Raw genomic sequence first — 15,533 nt, 5'->3', positions numbered from 1 at the left:
ATCGGCATAACCAAAGACTGTCGTACTTAGGTTAATCCGTCGTTGATAGTTATTAACGTCCATAATGGTCTGGTCGGTTCTATTTATGTTTAACAGAGTGTTTTAAAATCTATCTTTGTAGGCAATAGTAGCATAGTGAAGAGAGGTACAGTTACAAACCTGGTCGCTTTCTGCTTCGGGAGATTTGTCAGCTTCTTCGTTCTTGTCAAAATGCCTCTTCCGCATTTCAGACATATTTGTTACTCTACTTTTTACAGAAAGCAAAGAGAATTGTTACTTCTTGCACGTGTGAACTTTCTTATGTCGCAACAACAACGTAGACGTGTGCTTCCTTCTTCATTCTACTTTTCAACCATAATTCAATAACCGGACATGAACTACTACTTTGCAAACAAACATTGATGTAAAGCACCAAAGATATTTAACGAACAGGTTTGTTTTGTCTTTTTGGCTAACATTAAGTCGATATTTTTACAGCTTGTTTCATGGAATATTTACCATCACCGATCAGGATACTAAAATAGGCGGAAATTCCGTCTGAAGTTTATCTAGTCACATACTGCTGGTGAATAAGAACTCATAACTGTTCTCAGTTTGTGTACGTTTGGTTACAGCTATTTCAATGCCAGAGATATTGGTTAATGTTATTGTCTGCCATCTGCAGTATTAAAGGAAAACTTTGTTTTCGTGCACTGAAATCCATTATACTAAATTAGGCGTTATGTGTATGTGTGCGTTACTCAAGTAGTGCAGTGTTGTGTGTGACAGATTTTCTAATAATATCACAACATAATTTACATAGCCCTCTACAGCATCTCAAGAATCTCAATAGGCGAATAGTTTATTATCGTCTGCATTTTGCGTTTATTGTTCCTCCCTTATGCCAAATTGTTGTTAAGTGTATGAAATATATCGATCTACAAATGTGTTTGTGATAGAGCAAAAGATGACATATGTTCAATGAGATGGAAACAAACTTAAGAAATCTTTTGAGCTTCTGCGAACGGAAATGTAGTTTTCTTGTTGGTTCGAAACAGAAAACATCTCATCATGGTACAGTTTAAACATTTAAGCCTTTGCCCACATCGACTAAAGTTGTATACGTATATGCTTGATGAAATATCTTGCTCTTTGTATTAACATAGATTCACACCAATACTTTAACACAATGGGAGAAGTAAATAAGTCACAAATGTAGTTTACTAGCTGAAAGTTGTTTATTTGTTGAATATTGATGCTCTGAACTGAGTACGAGGGCAACCACAGCGTGAAATCAATCCCACCGTGAAATGCCTTTGCAACAAATAAGTGTTTCTCCACTGGATTGGGTTAAAGATGCTGGACACACTGGAAGACAAAATCGCGATTGGAAAGTTCAGGTAAAATAAGAATATAAATCATTAATAAACAACGTGTTTTTCATTTTAGTTCCTAGACGTAGGCTATTTGCGTCCTGCATTCAATTATTGTTAACATTGGTATCTTGTGATCATCCAATGACGTTAGGTAGTTGTTAATCAGTGATGTATTGTATGAAGGCGTTTGCAAATTGGAAACTGTCTGCAATATCACAGTTAACAGTCTGTAATATCACAGATTCTCAACAGATTCCTGTGATTTGTTCTTTAGTTTGTATTGTGTCATCACAACCAGGTTTATTCAGTTTTACATTCGTCGAGTTCATTAACTCTCAACCTAAGCTATACTTATACTATACTATACTTATACTATATACTATAAATTACAGATCAGTCTGTTGCCACAACCAGTCTCCCACCCCCCACCCTCCCCCCTCATTCATTGGCTTTGCCCACTAATAGCAGTGTTATGAATGTATGCAACAGAAGGTATTGTGCTAACAGATGTTAACATTATGTCACTGGCCAAAGCCAATGACTTATATTGAACATGCCTCTTGACCCATGTACGAGATAATGTACATAAAAAAAGGATCTGCATTGTAAAACTAATCGACTTACCATTTTGAGCTTATTTATATACTGACACACATTCAGATCTTTCCCACATATTCCCCGCTAACACCGGAATTTGAATCGGGATTACAGAAGCATCTGATTCCATCTGTCTGCTTTGACCCATGACATTGTCAGTATGGCAGAAATGGCCATTTTCAGCGTCTCCAAATATGGCAATACACAATACACTACAATACATACAAATACTACAATAACATCTCCCTCCAAAAATATAATCAAACTAATGGGACAAGTGCTGGAAATTGGGAGTTTTAGGGTGGGGACAAGCTAAATACAAAAATATAAAAACGCGCACCACACTCCCAAATCATACAAAACGATGACAAAAAACCGACGATAAACAACACAAAATTCGGGACTAGTGTAGCAGGGGATACAACCCGTCGGCTTTGGACATTGACGTCACAAGTCGCCAATCGAGAAGCGATTCTTCTTAGTGTTGTAGCTCCCTTCAGTGGCTGATAAGTGTTTTTTGGCTTTAAAAAAAAAAAAAAAATCTCACGAGATAGAATAAACAGATCCACTTTATTAAGCAATCAGTAAAAAACGAAACTGAAACATAACAGCAAAAGCGAAAATGGTAAACTGCTATCTGGCAACTTGTGACATCATTGTCCAAAGCCGATGGGTTGTATCCCCTGCTACACTAGACCCCAAAATTCCCACAAAATCCACAGGTATCGGTCACTTCCTTTAACCTACATAGCTCAACTGCAATTGTCAGTACCACAAAATTAAAACCTACAAAAATTAGAATTGTACCACAACTATCGATACCACAAAATCAACAACTAAAACAACAGAAATTGGAATCGGATACTTCCCTTGATCCACAAAGGTCAATTTTCCTTGCGCTGCAACAGCTGACGATATCAAAGCACACAGCTATGATGACACAAATTTGGGGACTAGTGCAGCAGGGGATACAACCCGTCGGCTTTGGACAATGACGTCACAAGTGGCCAATCGAGAAGCGATTCTTCTTAGTGTTGTAGCTCCCTTCAGTGGCTGATAAGTGTTTTTTGGCTTTAAAAAAAAAAAAAAAAAAACTCACGAGATAGAATAAACAGATCCACTTTATTAAGCAATCAGTAAAAAAACGAAACTGAAACATAACAGCAAAAGCGAAAATGGTAAACTGCTCTCTGGCGACTTGTGACGTCATTGTCCAAAGCCGACGGGTTGTATCCCCTGCTACACTAGACCCCAAATTTGTAATCGGACACTTCCCTTAACGTTTACAGGGTGATTCACAAAGATATGCAACTATTTTAATATGTTATTGTACAAGTAAAACTAAAGAAAAAGTTCATATAAACATATGCCCGCAAATGTTTAGTTATGGCTGATAAAAGATTTTACCTGAAATTTAGCAGCTTTGCTAATATGAAGCCATCGCAAAACTGTACGAGGTTAAAGTAAAGCATGATTTCCTTTTATTTTGTTGTTGTTGGTCTGGTGAATCTAATAAAACATGTACCACACGTGTATCTGCAGTAGTTTTCCAGAACATCCAGAGAAGCAAGGACTATTATATAGATAAATTTATTTACTTTCCATTAAGAATGTAGAAATGTTTGTCATTGTTGGCAACTGTTAATGAGTTGTTTCAATCGTTTCCTAACCTTGCAACGAGCTATTTTTCTGTATTATTCAGTGATAGGACATAACAACAACAGTGCATTTTAAGTGAAACCACATAGTAACTGTTGGAGTTTCAGTTAATGTTAATACCATCATTTTTCCAAAATTAAATTCTCTACAACTTCTGTTGAAAACCTCGTGCAATTGTCTGGAATTTAAAAAAACAAATTGGGCCACGTAGTTAATGAATTAAAAATTTTTCAAGATTACTTCCTTGTTTCTGTGGATGTTCTGGAAGACTACTGCAAATACATGGTTGAGACATATTTTATTAGATTCACCAGATCAGTAACAACAAAATAAATAGAAACTGTGCTTTACTGTAACCTCATACAGTTTTGGAATGGCTTCATATTAGTGAAGTTGCTAAATTTCAGTAAAAATCTTTTTTACTAGCCATAACTCCGTAACTAAACATTTGCGAACTTTTATATGAACTTTTTCCTTTTGTTTTAACATATTTTTGTTTTAACATATTAAAATATTTGCATATCTTCGTGAATCACCCTATATAGGTCAACCGCAGTTGATGATACCAAAACACATACATCTGCAATGACAACATGTGGAATCCGACGCTTCGTTAAACATATATGGGTCAACCACAGCTGACGGTAACCAGAAACAAACACCTACAAGTGCAATAAATAAAACCAAACCCACAAAACATCACAACTCGCAAACAATAGATAAAAAAAACGGCTACTTACCGCAAACAAATACCGGCACCACACACTAGGTTAGCCACCCCAATCACACACACACACACACACACACACACACACACGCAAAACCCTCAGGTAACCACATTTTACTAACTGCCCTCCAAAACAACGCGAAAAATGCAGTACACCCCAGGGACGCTCTTCTGCCAGCAGTGCTAATCTAGGCCTAAATGAGATTGCAAGTTAAAAGAGCACCTGTCCCCCCTCCCTATGACTGATTTAACCATCCCCCAAGAGCCCTCTATTGTATTGGGTCACACCCCAATTTCATAATTTTTGAACTCTTAAACTATGGTCTACAACTAAATGATCATATCTCCTCTTCTCCAATCCCCTGTATGATGAAAAAGCATTTGACATTGCAGTACTCTCCTCCTGTAGCTACTCTTCAATTAACCCCACCAATTCCCTCTTATTACGCCCCTCTAAAACCCTGAAAACACAATCCACATACCCGCCTCCCAAAATAACACCCCCCTACATTCATAAACCAAACGGAGACTTACCCTCCCCCCCCAGTACTTTCTGTTCCCAAACTGAGATTCATCTATCTTGACCACCACCCTCGACCCATCTGACTTGCCCTTATACTTCACATATTCCAAACACACTTCTCTACAAAAAGAAAACCAATCTAAAACCGTCTTCTCACTCAGTCCAGTCTTATGTGTGCAAAAACTGATACAGGACTATAACAAAAATAGTAAGTCATCAAAATGATCTGTCTATTGGCCAACCTAGATTTCTCAAACCAGATACTGCATCTGATGGAGCCCCAAACATTATCCTTTTGACACCGCCACATATAACAGCCCCTGGTCCGAGACGCCGAAACTCGCGCCAACCTCATGTTTTCCCAGCACACACTGTATTTCACAATCTCTGCCAACAGTCTGAGCATGTCGTCACCCATCTCCGCACACAACCTCGCACTATTGTATTTCATAGTCATATCCATACCTATAAAAGAAACCACACAATAAATTAACTGTCTTACCGCGCCACAAATAGCAAACCAATAACACATGTCAACAACGCAATCACATAAACAAACAAAAAAATTTAATTGGTCACTCAATGAAACCAATTTCAATTCTTGTCAGACACTCTCAAAAACTGCACTTTGCCAACACCAAAGCCCTAATGAATCCAATACACCACATACGGAAATACGGAAGCGTCCGATCCCACCCGTCTGTTTTGACCCATGTCACAAATATGACGGAAACAAAAACAAACACACACACTTTCCACAAGAAGCCTAATGACACTAACGGGACAAGCGCGGGAAATGGGGTGTTTTGGGTGGGGGGCAAACTAAATATAAACAAATTTAGACGCCTTGCGTAGCTACAACGTGTAAGTGAAGACAGCCATGCAAGAATACCCACCCACCTCCCCAGGGGTCGTAACCCCTGCAACCCATAGAAGATAAAGATGCGTCAGTAGCTGATTAGTGTTTTTTGTCTTTTTAAAAAAAAAAATCTCACAGGATAGAACGAACAGATCAGAAAGATAAATATAATAAACTAAAACAGAAATTCGAGGAAACAGATAATTAAAATAAGTAATAAGTGTTTTTAAATTTAAAAAAAAATCTCACGAGATAGAATGAACAGATCAGAAAAGTCAATAAAATAAGATAAAACAGAACTGGAGACAGCCACACTCAAACCAAACTCCACGCCGTCATGACGTCACGCACGACAACACCCTTATGTCACGGGTCAAAGCCGACGCGTTGGATCGGACGCTTCTGTCGACCCCCCACATAACACACACACACACACACACACACACACACCACCACCACCACCACAATAAACTGCAACAAGATGACATCTATAAACACAACCAACTCGTAAACTAGAACTCCGCACCCTAATGACGTCACACACCACAACACCTGACCCTTTGAATTATAGATGACTGATACCATGTGAAACTGGTTACTTTATGAGAAATATGGGTGATTGCTTCAATAAATAAATTATGTTAAAACCTGTTTGACATTGTTAAGCACTATATTATGATGCAGTAGACACTCATTTAAACAAATTTCAAGAAACTGAGTAATAGCCATTTCTGTTTAAGGAGTGTTCTATGAGAATAAAAAATCTTGTTATTACAAATCTGATTGCTAGTTGTGTCAGAAAGAAGAAACTTTAATAACTGGTGCAGTTGTATGTACCCTCTGCCCTGCACTTTGTGGTTTTTTGCAGAGTATGGATGTAAATGTAGATGTAGATGCTGGTCATTTTGTGCACTTTTTTTTGGTTTCAATAAAACCCAATGCCATTTAAAGCATTTTCTGTTTCAATAAAACCCCATGTCATTTCAAGCTTTTTTTTTTTTTACCAATATGCTACTCTGAGGAACATTTATGTTTATATGATTCTTGTCTGACAATTGTTTTACTGAAGAAAAATGATCTGCAGAAATGTCAACTGTTTCTACCCTTTGCACCGTTTTTGGGACATTGCTATTCCTTTTACACCTAGTTATTTTATCTTGTTTAGTAGCGTTTCATGTCAGTAGTGTCAAAAAGCTTAAAAGTTTAGGAATATGTCTGTAACGCAGTGTTCCTTGTCAAGTACTTCAAATATCACTTTCCGGAACACTGTAATGGCTGATATTACACTTTTCCCTCTTCGAAAACCAAACTATGCTTTGTTAAAAATGTTTTATTCATGTAACTCGTTGGTGTATCTTTCATGATTGATTCTGTTATTTTTGAAATGCAGACAGTAGTGAAACTGGCCTATAGTTTTTAATACTCTCTGCATTACACGTGTGCCTTAGTTAGTCCGGAAAATTACTTGAACCAAAGGACATATACTATGTTTCTTGTTGGGGCTTGTATGGTGAGTATGCACTACTTCAAAACCGAGGATGGAACTTCACCCATGCGTGCTTACCATTTTTTTAAATCCTGAATAGTCTTACTGACTTTAAGCTCATTTTGTAAATATGATTCTCGGATGACTGCTGTCTTCAGGTGCGGTCAACAAATTGCTGAGACTGTGATCGAAGCCTCCTGTTTGACCCAGAGTGAAAAGAGATTGCAGACCTGAGTGTGCCAAATTTGGTGACAATAGCACAGCTATTATCATCAGTAGTGAGAGGAACAGCTTTGCCAGCTGTCAGATGATAAATCAACAGCTTCGACACATGTGCAGAGGCTGTCAGACATACTGTGCACTACTGTCAGCTGGCCCAGCAGCCTCTTTTGGTAGCTGCCCGCTGATGTACTTTCTTTAGTAGTACAGCCCCAGTAGAAAGATGTCAACAGGAGAATTTGGGTTTTTATTCCATAGTGTGTCCTGTATTGGCGCAGTGCTCAACCACTGCAGATATCTGTGTCTGTTCCAGGCGTGTATGTCAATGTTCAACACATATATCGTCCGCAGTGCAACAAGTCCGTCCAGTGCATGACATCACACAGCAGGGAATCTTGTAGTTAACAAACCTTCTTAAATCAAGATTATCTTTCACTGAGCTTAAAGCAGCTTTGAATTTCATTGGTGGAAAAAAGACACATTTCACTTTATGTATCTCCTATTTTGAAAGAAACACCGCTGATGTGTGGCAAGATAGCCACTCTTCTTTATTCTTTACTTTCTTCCAGCTCCTTGTGTTGTGTAACAAGTATTGAGCATAAGACATGGTGAATCTCCCATTCAGAATATCCATTCTCTAAAAATACAGTACGGAGATAGCATAGCTCTTCAGGTACTCGTCTGAATCTGGTATGGCTTCCGCTCTGTGGACCAACGTCCTAAGCACGCCACTCCATTTTAAAGGATGGTGACAGCTGGTGTATATAGGTGTAAGGCACACAGCGTGACCCAAAATGCCATCCTCTTTTCTGTGCAGAAACACATCCAGGAACAGTAGTTCACCCTTTTTCTACCTCTCCATCATAAACTTAATGTTTGAATGAAGAGAATTTAAGTGTTGCAAAAATGAATCCAGTAATGCACTGCCATGGGGCCAGATAACAAAGGTATTTACACAAATTGCCAAAAAGCTTGTAGATTTCAGTTCTAAAGACTGGCCACAGTGGGTGACTAGGGACTACCCATTTCGACACTGTCAATCTGTTCAAAGTATTGGTCATTGGATGAAAAAGTGTCTAACAGCGCACTTCGGCCCTTCAGTGGGAAAAAGTGAGCACTATATTCACAGCTCGGAAGATTTTGTCTATCGGCTCAAGGACTTACGACTTGCGTAGCGATTCTCATTAGTTTTGATGTGTTCTTACTTTTCTCTTGAGTGTCGTTGCAGGAATCACTGTTGCTCACTGGCAAGAAGCTTGAAGGGGGACTTTTCAATTTGTTTAAGCACGTGCTCACTTCAGCATACTTTTTGTATGCTCAGGTACACCACTTCCATACTGTATTTTTAGAAAAAGGATATTCTGAACAGGAGATTCATCATGCCTTACACCCGGGGCATGTTAGACGAAGTGAGGAGCTGGAAAAAAGTTAAGAACAAAGAGGAATGCCCATCTTGTCTCAAATCGGAGTAGTTTCTTTGCAAATAAGAGGAACATAAAGTTAAATGTGTCTATCATCTGCCAATGAAACTTGGAGCTGTTTTAGGCTCAATGGAAAATGATCTTAGTGTAAGAAGGCCTTGTGTCTATAAGATTCCCTGTAGTAGCGGGACATTGTACATTGGACAGACTTGTCACAACATGGAGAACAGATATGTCAAACATTGATGACACACACGTCTGGACCAGCCAGAGAAATCTGCAATGGCTGAGCATTGTCCCACTACAGGGCACAGTATGGAAAACAAAAACACCAAAATTCTTTTGTCTGTGTCATTTTACTGGGAAAGTGTTATTAAAAAGCAGTGGAAATTCGCAGCTCGACTAATGTGTTGAACAGGGACACAGGATACCAGCCTAGCTCAGCAAGGGATCCAGTACAGGCTATTTTAAAAACACAGTGACCACAAAGAGGGACTTGGCCGTACAAGGGATGACACTGCGGTGGTGATGTAGATATTCAGGTGACAACAGCAAGAATGGACACCAGTGCAAACATGTATATCGGTAGGTGGCTCCCAACGGAGGCCACTGGAGCAGCTGATAGAAGTGCAATGCATGATTGACAGTCTCTCAATGTGCGTAGAAGCTGTTGGTTCATCGTCTGAGAGGTGATGTAGCTGTCTCTGTCTGGCATTTTGCTCGAGAAACACATTCACAACTAGTCCAACAGGAGAGCTTCAAGCAACACATCATCATTGTCCGTACTATCGTGGTACCGTTGGGCTTTCATGGCCTGTTTGGGTGGAGTTTAGTTATCTAAGTCTTTGGGGGTGCTACATGTGTTTCAGGAAGATTTTGGTGCAACTACATGACAATAATAGAGAAATAGCCAGTTGCAGAACATGCCAATTCCTGTGGATTTTCTATTATTCTACCCCATCTAGGATTTATAACAACAAAAACAATCAATTATTGATAAAATTATTTAATTGTATAGATAATAAATCTTCTAACCAAGCGGCAGCAGAACACACACATTTAAGACTGTAATGATTGACAAGCTTTCGGAGTCAGTGTCTCCTTCTTCAGGCAGAAGACACTTTCTTTCTCATCCCGTACGATAAGTCACCCCTGACCCACCATTCTGGGTGTTTCCTAGACCTCTCCAGTCCTTATCCTCCACCCTTCTTCCTTCCCCTTCAACCCTTCTGCCTGAAGAAGGAACCACTGACTCCAAAAGCTTGCCAATCGCAACAGTATTTTGTGTGTGTGTGTTCTGCTGCCGCTTGGTGAGTAGATTTTTTTACCCATGTAGGATTTGTGTGTTATTATACTTGTCAGCGTTTTCCAGTTTCATGATATGCCATACTACTTTCCTTTATTTTCTGCATTTTAAATATTTTGTCATTAAATGATATTTCTGCAGCAACTTTTTGCGTACTTTATTTTATTTTATTTACTTTATTAACTTCATTTTTTTGTACCAGTATAGAACTGCAAAAATTTAGAGTCTGAGAGAACTTCCTAAAACCCACAGTTATCTATAAATTTTCCTTGGCTGCTGCTGCTGCTGCTGCTGTTAAAATGGCTACATTTGGAAATGTTTCCTCAAAATTTAATGCAAACCATGTGCAAAATTTGGAGGAGTTAACGTGTACGTTGATGTTCATGTATACTTCATTCCAGATTTGATTTGCATGTGCCATAGAAAAGGTTTGTATTTTATGTTTTGAGAAGATCCATCTACAGCTATGTACATGCTCTAAAAGCCGCTGTATGGTGCATGGTGGAAGCTACCTCATACCACTAATATATAATTTCCTTTCCTGTTTCACTCGCAAATAGAGCAAGGGATAAACAGCCATCTGTATGCCTTAATAAAATCCTTATGTCTGTTATCTTATCTTTGTGGTTATTACACAAAATGTACATTGGCGGCAGTAGAATAATTCTGCAGTCAGCTTCAAATGTGAGTTCTCTAAATATTTTCAATAGTGCTTCACAAAACGAATGTTGTTTTCTCTCCAGGGATTCCCATTTGGGAAAAAATAGATAGGCAACCTAGACCTATTACATGCGTCCAGATAGCTTCACAGTGAGACTCAGTTTTGACCTCGATATACACAACATTTTTGTGATGTCTAATTTGTCTTTTTGTTATATGTTCTATACCTTTCTAAATATTTCAGAGCTTTCTGATTTGGATTTCAGCCAGTTCTCAGTTCCAAGAAAAATTTGATTGGGACAACTTTCCCAGTGAGCAGTAAATACAGAAACTTTGTTGTGAGCACTTTGACAGTTTACTGTTAAAATTTTGACAGTTGAAGTATCTTTACTTTATATGCCGCCCGATTTCTTTCTCTGCGTATCGACTGACAAGCATTCATCAGAAGACCTTGTACTAACACCTAGTCTAAAAAAGAACAGTATGCACTCCACAAGTACTGTGCTACCCAAATAGCTGCTTCCTTCGTGCAGTGCACCCATAAACTGTCAAGGTGGAGGGATCCTCCAATTCTCCTCCCCATAACACAGGTCCAGAAATATGCAGCTAAAAGTATCACAGAATCGATAGAGCCTTTGGTCGAGACTCTCCAATTAGCTCCAAACCAGAGGACACTGAACAGTTCCGGGAATGGTGCTCCAAATTGTGCATTACACTCTCACGCTATGAGCGAGGCCAGCGGTTTTCGGCATCTCCTCCTTCGGCCCTCAGAATCGAGACAACAGACATTGGTGCCGCTGTAAGCTACAACTTGCAGTCGACTGTACCCTGCACTCTCTGTACACTCAATAGCTGTGGGCCAGGCCCCCTCTGCATCTCACATATGAGGCCACCTGACAGACACGCTGAACATGAATTGGATTTCTTTTCAGCCCTGGACACTACTCCCTAAGGGACTCCGTAGTGTGTTTAACTTTGGAGCTTCCGATAACTAGCGGTGCCGCTCGGACCCCGCTGAAGAAGTGCTCACCTGTCCACTCGCAGGGTGAATGGGCAAGGCTGGACGGCCAGCCTCCAAACCGACTCTCTGCTTTGAGTGACGTGAATACATTACCACCTACCACTCACCCTTTGGTAAGGGTGAATGCCCTAACTTTTACAGGGGCAGTGATTATCGATGTTGAACCACTTATTTTAAGATGCCTGGTAGCTGGGTGGGGTATCAGTTCTCATTCTGAGTCACACATTTAGTTGAGGGAGTTCTCACTAGATAGCATGGCACTGGTATAACATATTTTGCTTTAGCAGTTTTGTGCAGTTTAGTTGGTGTTCATCTTGAATATCAAATGTGGCGCATATGTATGACCTTTATTTTCAAGTAAGTATTTTCATATGTAAATTTAGTCCATGCTAATGAACTTCAGCACAATAGTTGTGTGACCGAAGTTTGTTCATTTCATATTTTTGGTACGTTACTCTTGGTTAGCACTGCTAATCACCATGCTACCAGGATACAACTTTCATCCAGTATGGCTGGGAGGTGTCTTAGGGACGATGAAATCCAAAAATTTCCTTTCGAGGTCCTTCCATTACCATCAGACAATGAAATATGTTTGTTTGACAACTCTGGTAGTGACAGTACATATGAACCCAGTTGTGATATATTATATTAACTGTGTTCAGAAGAAAATGGCAATGATTTAGATGAGAATTTCTCAAAATGTAATCATCACTTGTACAATAATAAACAAACTTCTGTGGCAAAAACGCTGTCAAATGATCTTTCGTTAGCCTCTGACTCAATTTCGGTACCTGTGTCAGACCTGCAAGTATACCTATTGTTCAGAATGATCCTCCACAATGGAGTCAGAATTTCAGAATAGAAGTATTGCCCAATTTTGTGGAAAAAAGCGGCCCTTCAGTCATTTTTACGTATATGTCAAACCCATCACCACATAAAATATTTTGTGACTTTTTAGTGCTGACATTTCACACCAGTTATTAAGCCACACAAAAAGGAAAGTCTTTCTTTCCAACTGCTGAAGATGAGATAAGAGTTTTCTTATGTATCAATTTGTTTATGAGTGTCAGAAAGTTACCAAATTATCAGAATTATTGATCTACATCTCCAGATTTAAGTGAGTCGCATATATTTGAGTTGATGACTAAAACAATTCCGTTTTCTCCTGAGTCAAAGCCATCATATCCATTCAAATGACAATTTGATGATGCTTAAAAGAGGACATGCGTACTTTGAAAAACTTTATAGAATGAAGCCATTTCTTGAAATGTTGAATGAAAGGTTTGCAGAATACTATCGGCCTCATCAAAAATAGGCAGTTAACGAGTCAGCGATGCAATTTGAAGGTAGAAATTCAGTGAAACACTACAGAAGAGACAAGGCTTGAGAAAGAGGCTATAAAATATGGATGCTGTGTGATGAATCTGAATATAATATCAAGTTCCAAATTTATACTGGAAAATTAGCTAAAGAGAAGCCAGTAATGGAACTTGGTGTAAGGGAAGTGACAGATTTATGTGGAGAACTTTATGATGAATATCGTATTGTTTCTGTGGTAATTTCTTCACACCTTAATAATAGTTTCAACCTACTAAAAGCCAGAAAACATTTCCAATTGGAACTATGAACCCTACACGTAATTTCCTGCCAGAACTAAAGGAAGATAAATGGATTAAACTAGGGGATTTTGACAGCAGAGTAAGCTATCCTGTGTTAGCATTTTACAAGTGGAGGGAGAAATGAGCTATAAAACTGAGCTCCACCGTGCACAATCCAAGTGGCACCACAAGTGTAAATAGGGAGGAAAAGGGTGGCTCAACTAATATAGTGACATGTCCTGACAATTTTGACTGTCTAAAAGGAGACTGTGGTTTTGATGGCAAAAGTAAGAAATGATGGCATAGACTTTTTCTTTTCACTTTATTGATGTGCATGTATGAATGCATGCATCATACACAAAGAAACTTAGGCGGAGCAATTCACGAATAAAGACTTCCGAAGGATAGTGTATGAAGGACTGCTTGCCAAAGCAAGTATCCACAGCACTGGACTAAGTCAAAAACAGAAGACCGTACTGTCACTCAGCATGAGCCACATGTGGATAAATAAATCAGACAGGAAGGTAGGTCCATATCAGCCAAATCAGGCCACATTTAGATTGTGTGTTGTATGCTGTAGGCGCTATTTCTGTTAGAACGTTTTGGATGTGTTCAACTTGTAATGTGCCTCACTGTGCAAGAAAAGGCAGAACTTGCTTTCAGATGTTTCATTGTCAATAATAATGTACAGGTGCTTGTGAGCTGGTTGTGTAAATGTTTTCTTAGAAATAGGTTTGATTAAACCTCTCAAAATGTTTCAACCAATAAATAACTAGTGGGTATTATGGGTGAGGGTTAACAGAGGCAACCACAATTTAATTGCCTGGGAACCTGCACGTACTTAATTTAAGTTTGAGCACATTGTCTCTAAAGTCTATTTAATAACTTTTTTAATTTGTTGCTCCTGTGTAATGCAAATGACTTTGATGTCATCTAGGTAATTCACAGCTCATAGTGCCCCATTTATAAGTTGCTGTATGTATTTTTGAAGTGATACATCAACACTTACAACACCAAAAGATAATTTATTATAGTAATATGGCCAAAAAGACGTATTGGTTACCATAAAATGATTTTATTCTGCTCCTATGTGGAATTCATCAGAATATATCTCTTAAAAAAATAGAAATGGCTCCTTGATATCTTTGCCAGTAGCTTTTCTGGAAACAAAGTCTGAAAAAAATCTACAATACATTGAGTAATAATGGATTATATAAAATTGCTTCAAATTCAAATTGTGCTGCAAGGTTTTTAATTAAAACTGTAGATGTCATCTATTTGCTAGATGTGATTAAAGCCACAACACCTGATGCATGTAAGTGATCAAGTTCCAGTTTAACTGCCTGCATCGTAGCAAAAGGTGCTGACCAGGCCCATAGGAAATCAGGAGTAGCATAAAGTTTCGTGCTTTTAAGTGTTAATTGTCAATACTACTATTAGATGTTCTGTCTACGTGACATCACATTTTTAATTCAGCCAGTTTTGGGACAGAATTTCCAACTAAATTGCACTTCAGTTCACTTTCACAGTTGTGAGATGGTGCTGTACAATCTGTAGATGACGGCACCTTATTGTCAATAGACTGAAGGGGAGGATCTTGTCTAAGATTCACTTTAACCCCTTAAGTCGAAAGTGAATGGACACCATGCAGCTTAGGAGCCAACATTGGGTGCATGTTGTGGTGCTGACAGATCGAGATAGGAGTCACATTTTTCTGACAAGTCTTTATTGAATGCATCTTATTGCTTCGCTGCACTTTCAAAGAACTGAGCCACATGATGAACTTCACTTAAATGAACAGAAGTCTTTCAAAAATCACTAGACAAAGTTAATGGTTAAGAAGGAAGCCTTCAACCATACAGCCCCCCAGGGGGTCCACAACTCTTTTGTGGATACATGCATAGCGAGCACGGGACCCTGAGCTAATGTGGCCTTCCTTCCTTTCCGGGCTGCATACCTTCCCTTCTGGGAGTATGTTTTGTGCCTACGTCCGGAGATGGATGCTCGAAAATGTAACACATTCTTTGCTTTCTCTGCTTGCAAGTCTTCGTCCTTCCTTTGTCCTTTTCTTTTCCTTACCTCTTCTCTTTGCCCTTTTCTCT

At 39.0% G+C, this 15,533-nt stretch overlaps 2 protein-coding genes across 3 annotated transcripts in view; one reads left to right on the top strand and one right to left on the bottom strand.

Annotated features, from left to right (window-relative positions):
* The window catches only part of LOC124545485 (phosphatidate cytidylyltransferase, photoreceptor-specific), a 102,507-nt gene extending 102,090 nt beyond the window's left edge, over window positions 1-417 (bottom strand). Inside the window, exon 1 of the mRNA XM_047124426.1 lies at window positions 160-417. Within this exon, the coding sequence (XP_046980382.1) occupies window positions 160-234 (75 nt within the window). The 5' untranslated portion in view covers window positions 235-417. The remainder of the gene's footprint in view (window positions 1-159) is intronic.
* Window positions 418-533: 116 nt separating this feature from the next.
* LOC124545486 (E3 ubiquitin-protein ligase MARCHF8) overlaps window positions 534-15,533 on the top strand; it is a 98,842-nt gene continuing 83,842 nt past the window's right edge. The window contains exons 1-2 of one of the 2 annotated variants that reach the window (XM_047124428.1): window positions 534-1,053; window positions 1,146-1,379. In XM_047124428.1, the coding sequence (XP_046980384.1) occupies window positions 1,290-1,379 (90 nt within the window). In that variant the 5' untranslated portion in view covers window positions 534-1,053; window positions 1,146-1,289. Of the gene's footprint in view, window positions 1,380-15,533 lie in introns of both variants that reach the window. The other variant, XM_047124427.1, reaches the window with a different exon arrangement.

This window comes from Schistocerca americana, chromosome 8 (genome assembly GCF_021461395.2).
Source record: "Schistocerca americana isolate TAMUIC-IGC-003095 chromosome 8, iqSchAmer2.1, whole genome shotgun sequence".
NCBI lineage: Eukaryota > Metazoa > Arthropoda > Insecta > Orthoptera > Acrididae > Schistocerca > Schistocerca americana.
This window is presented reverse-complemented; position numbering and strand designations above follow the sequence as displayed.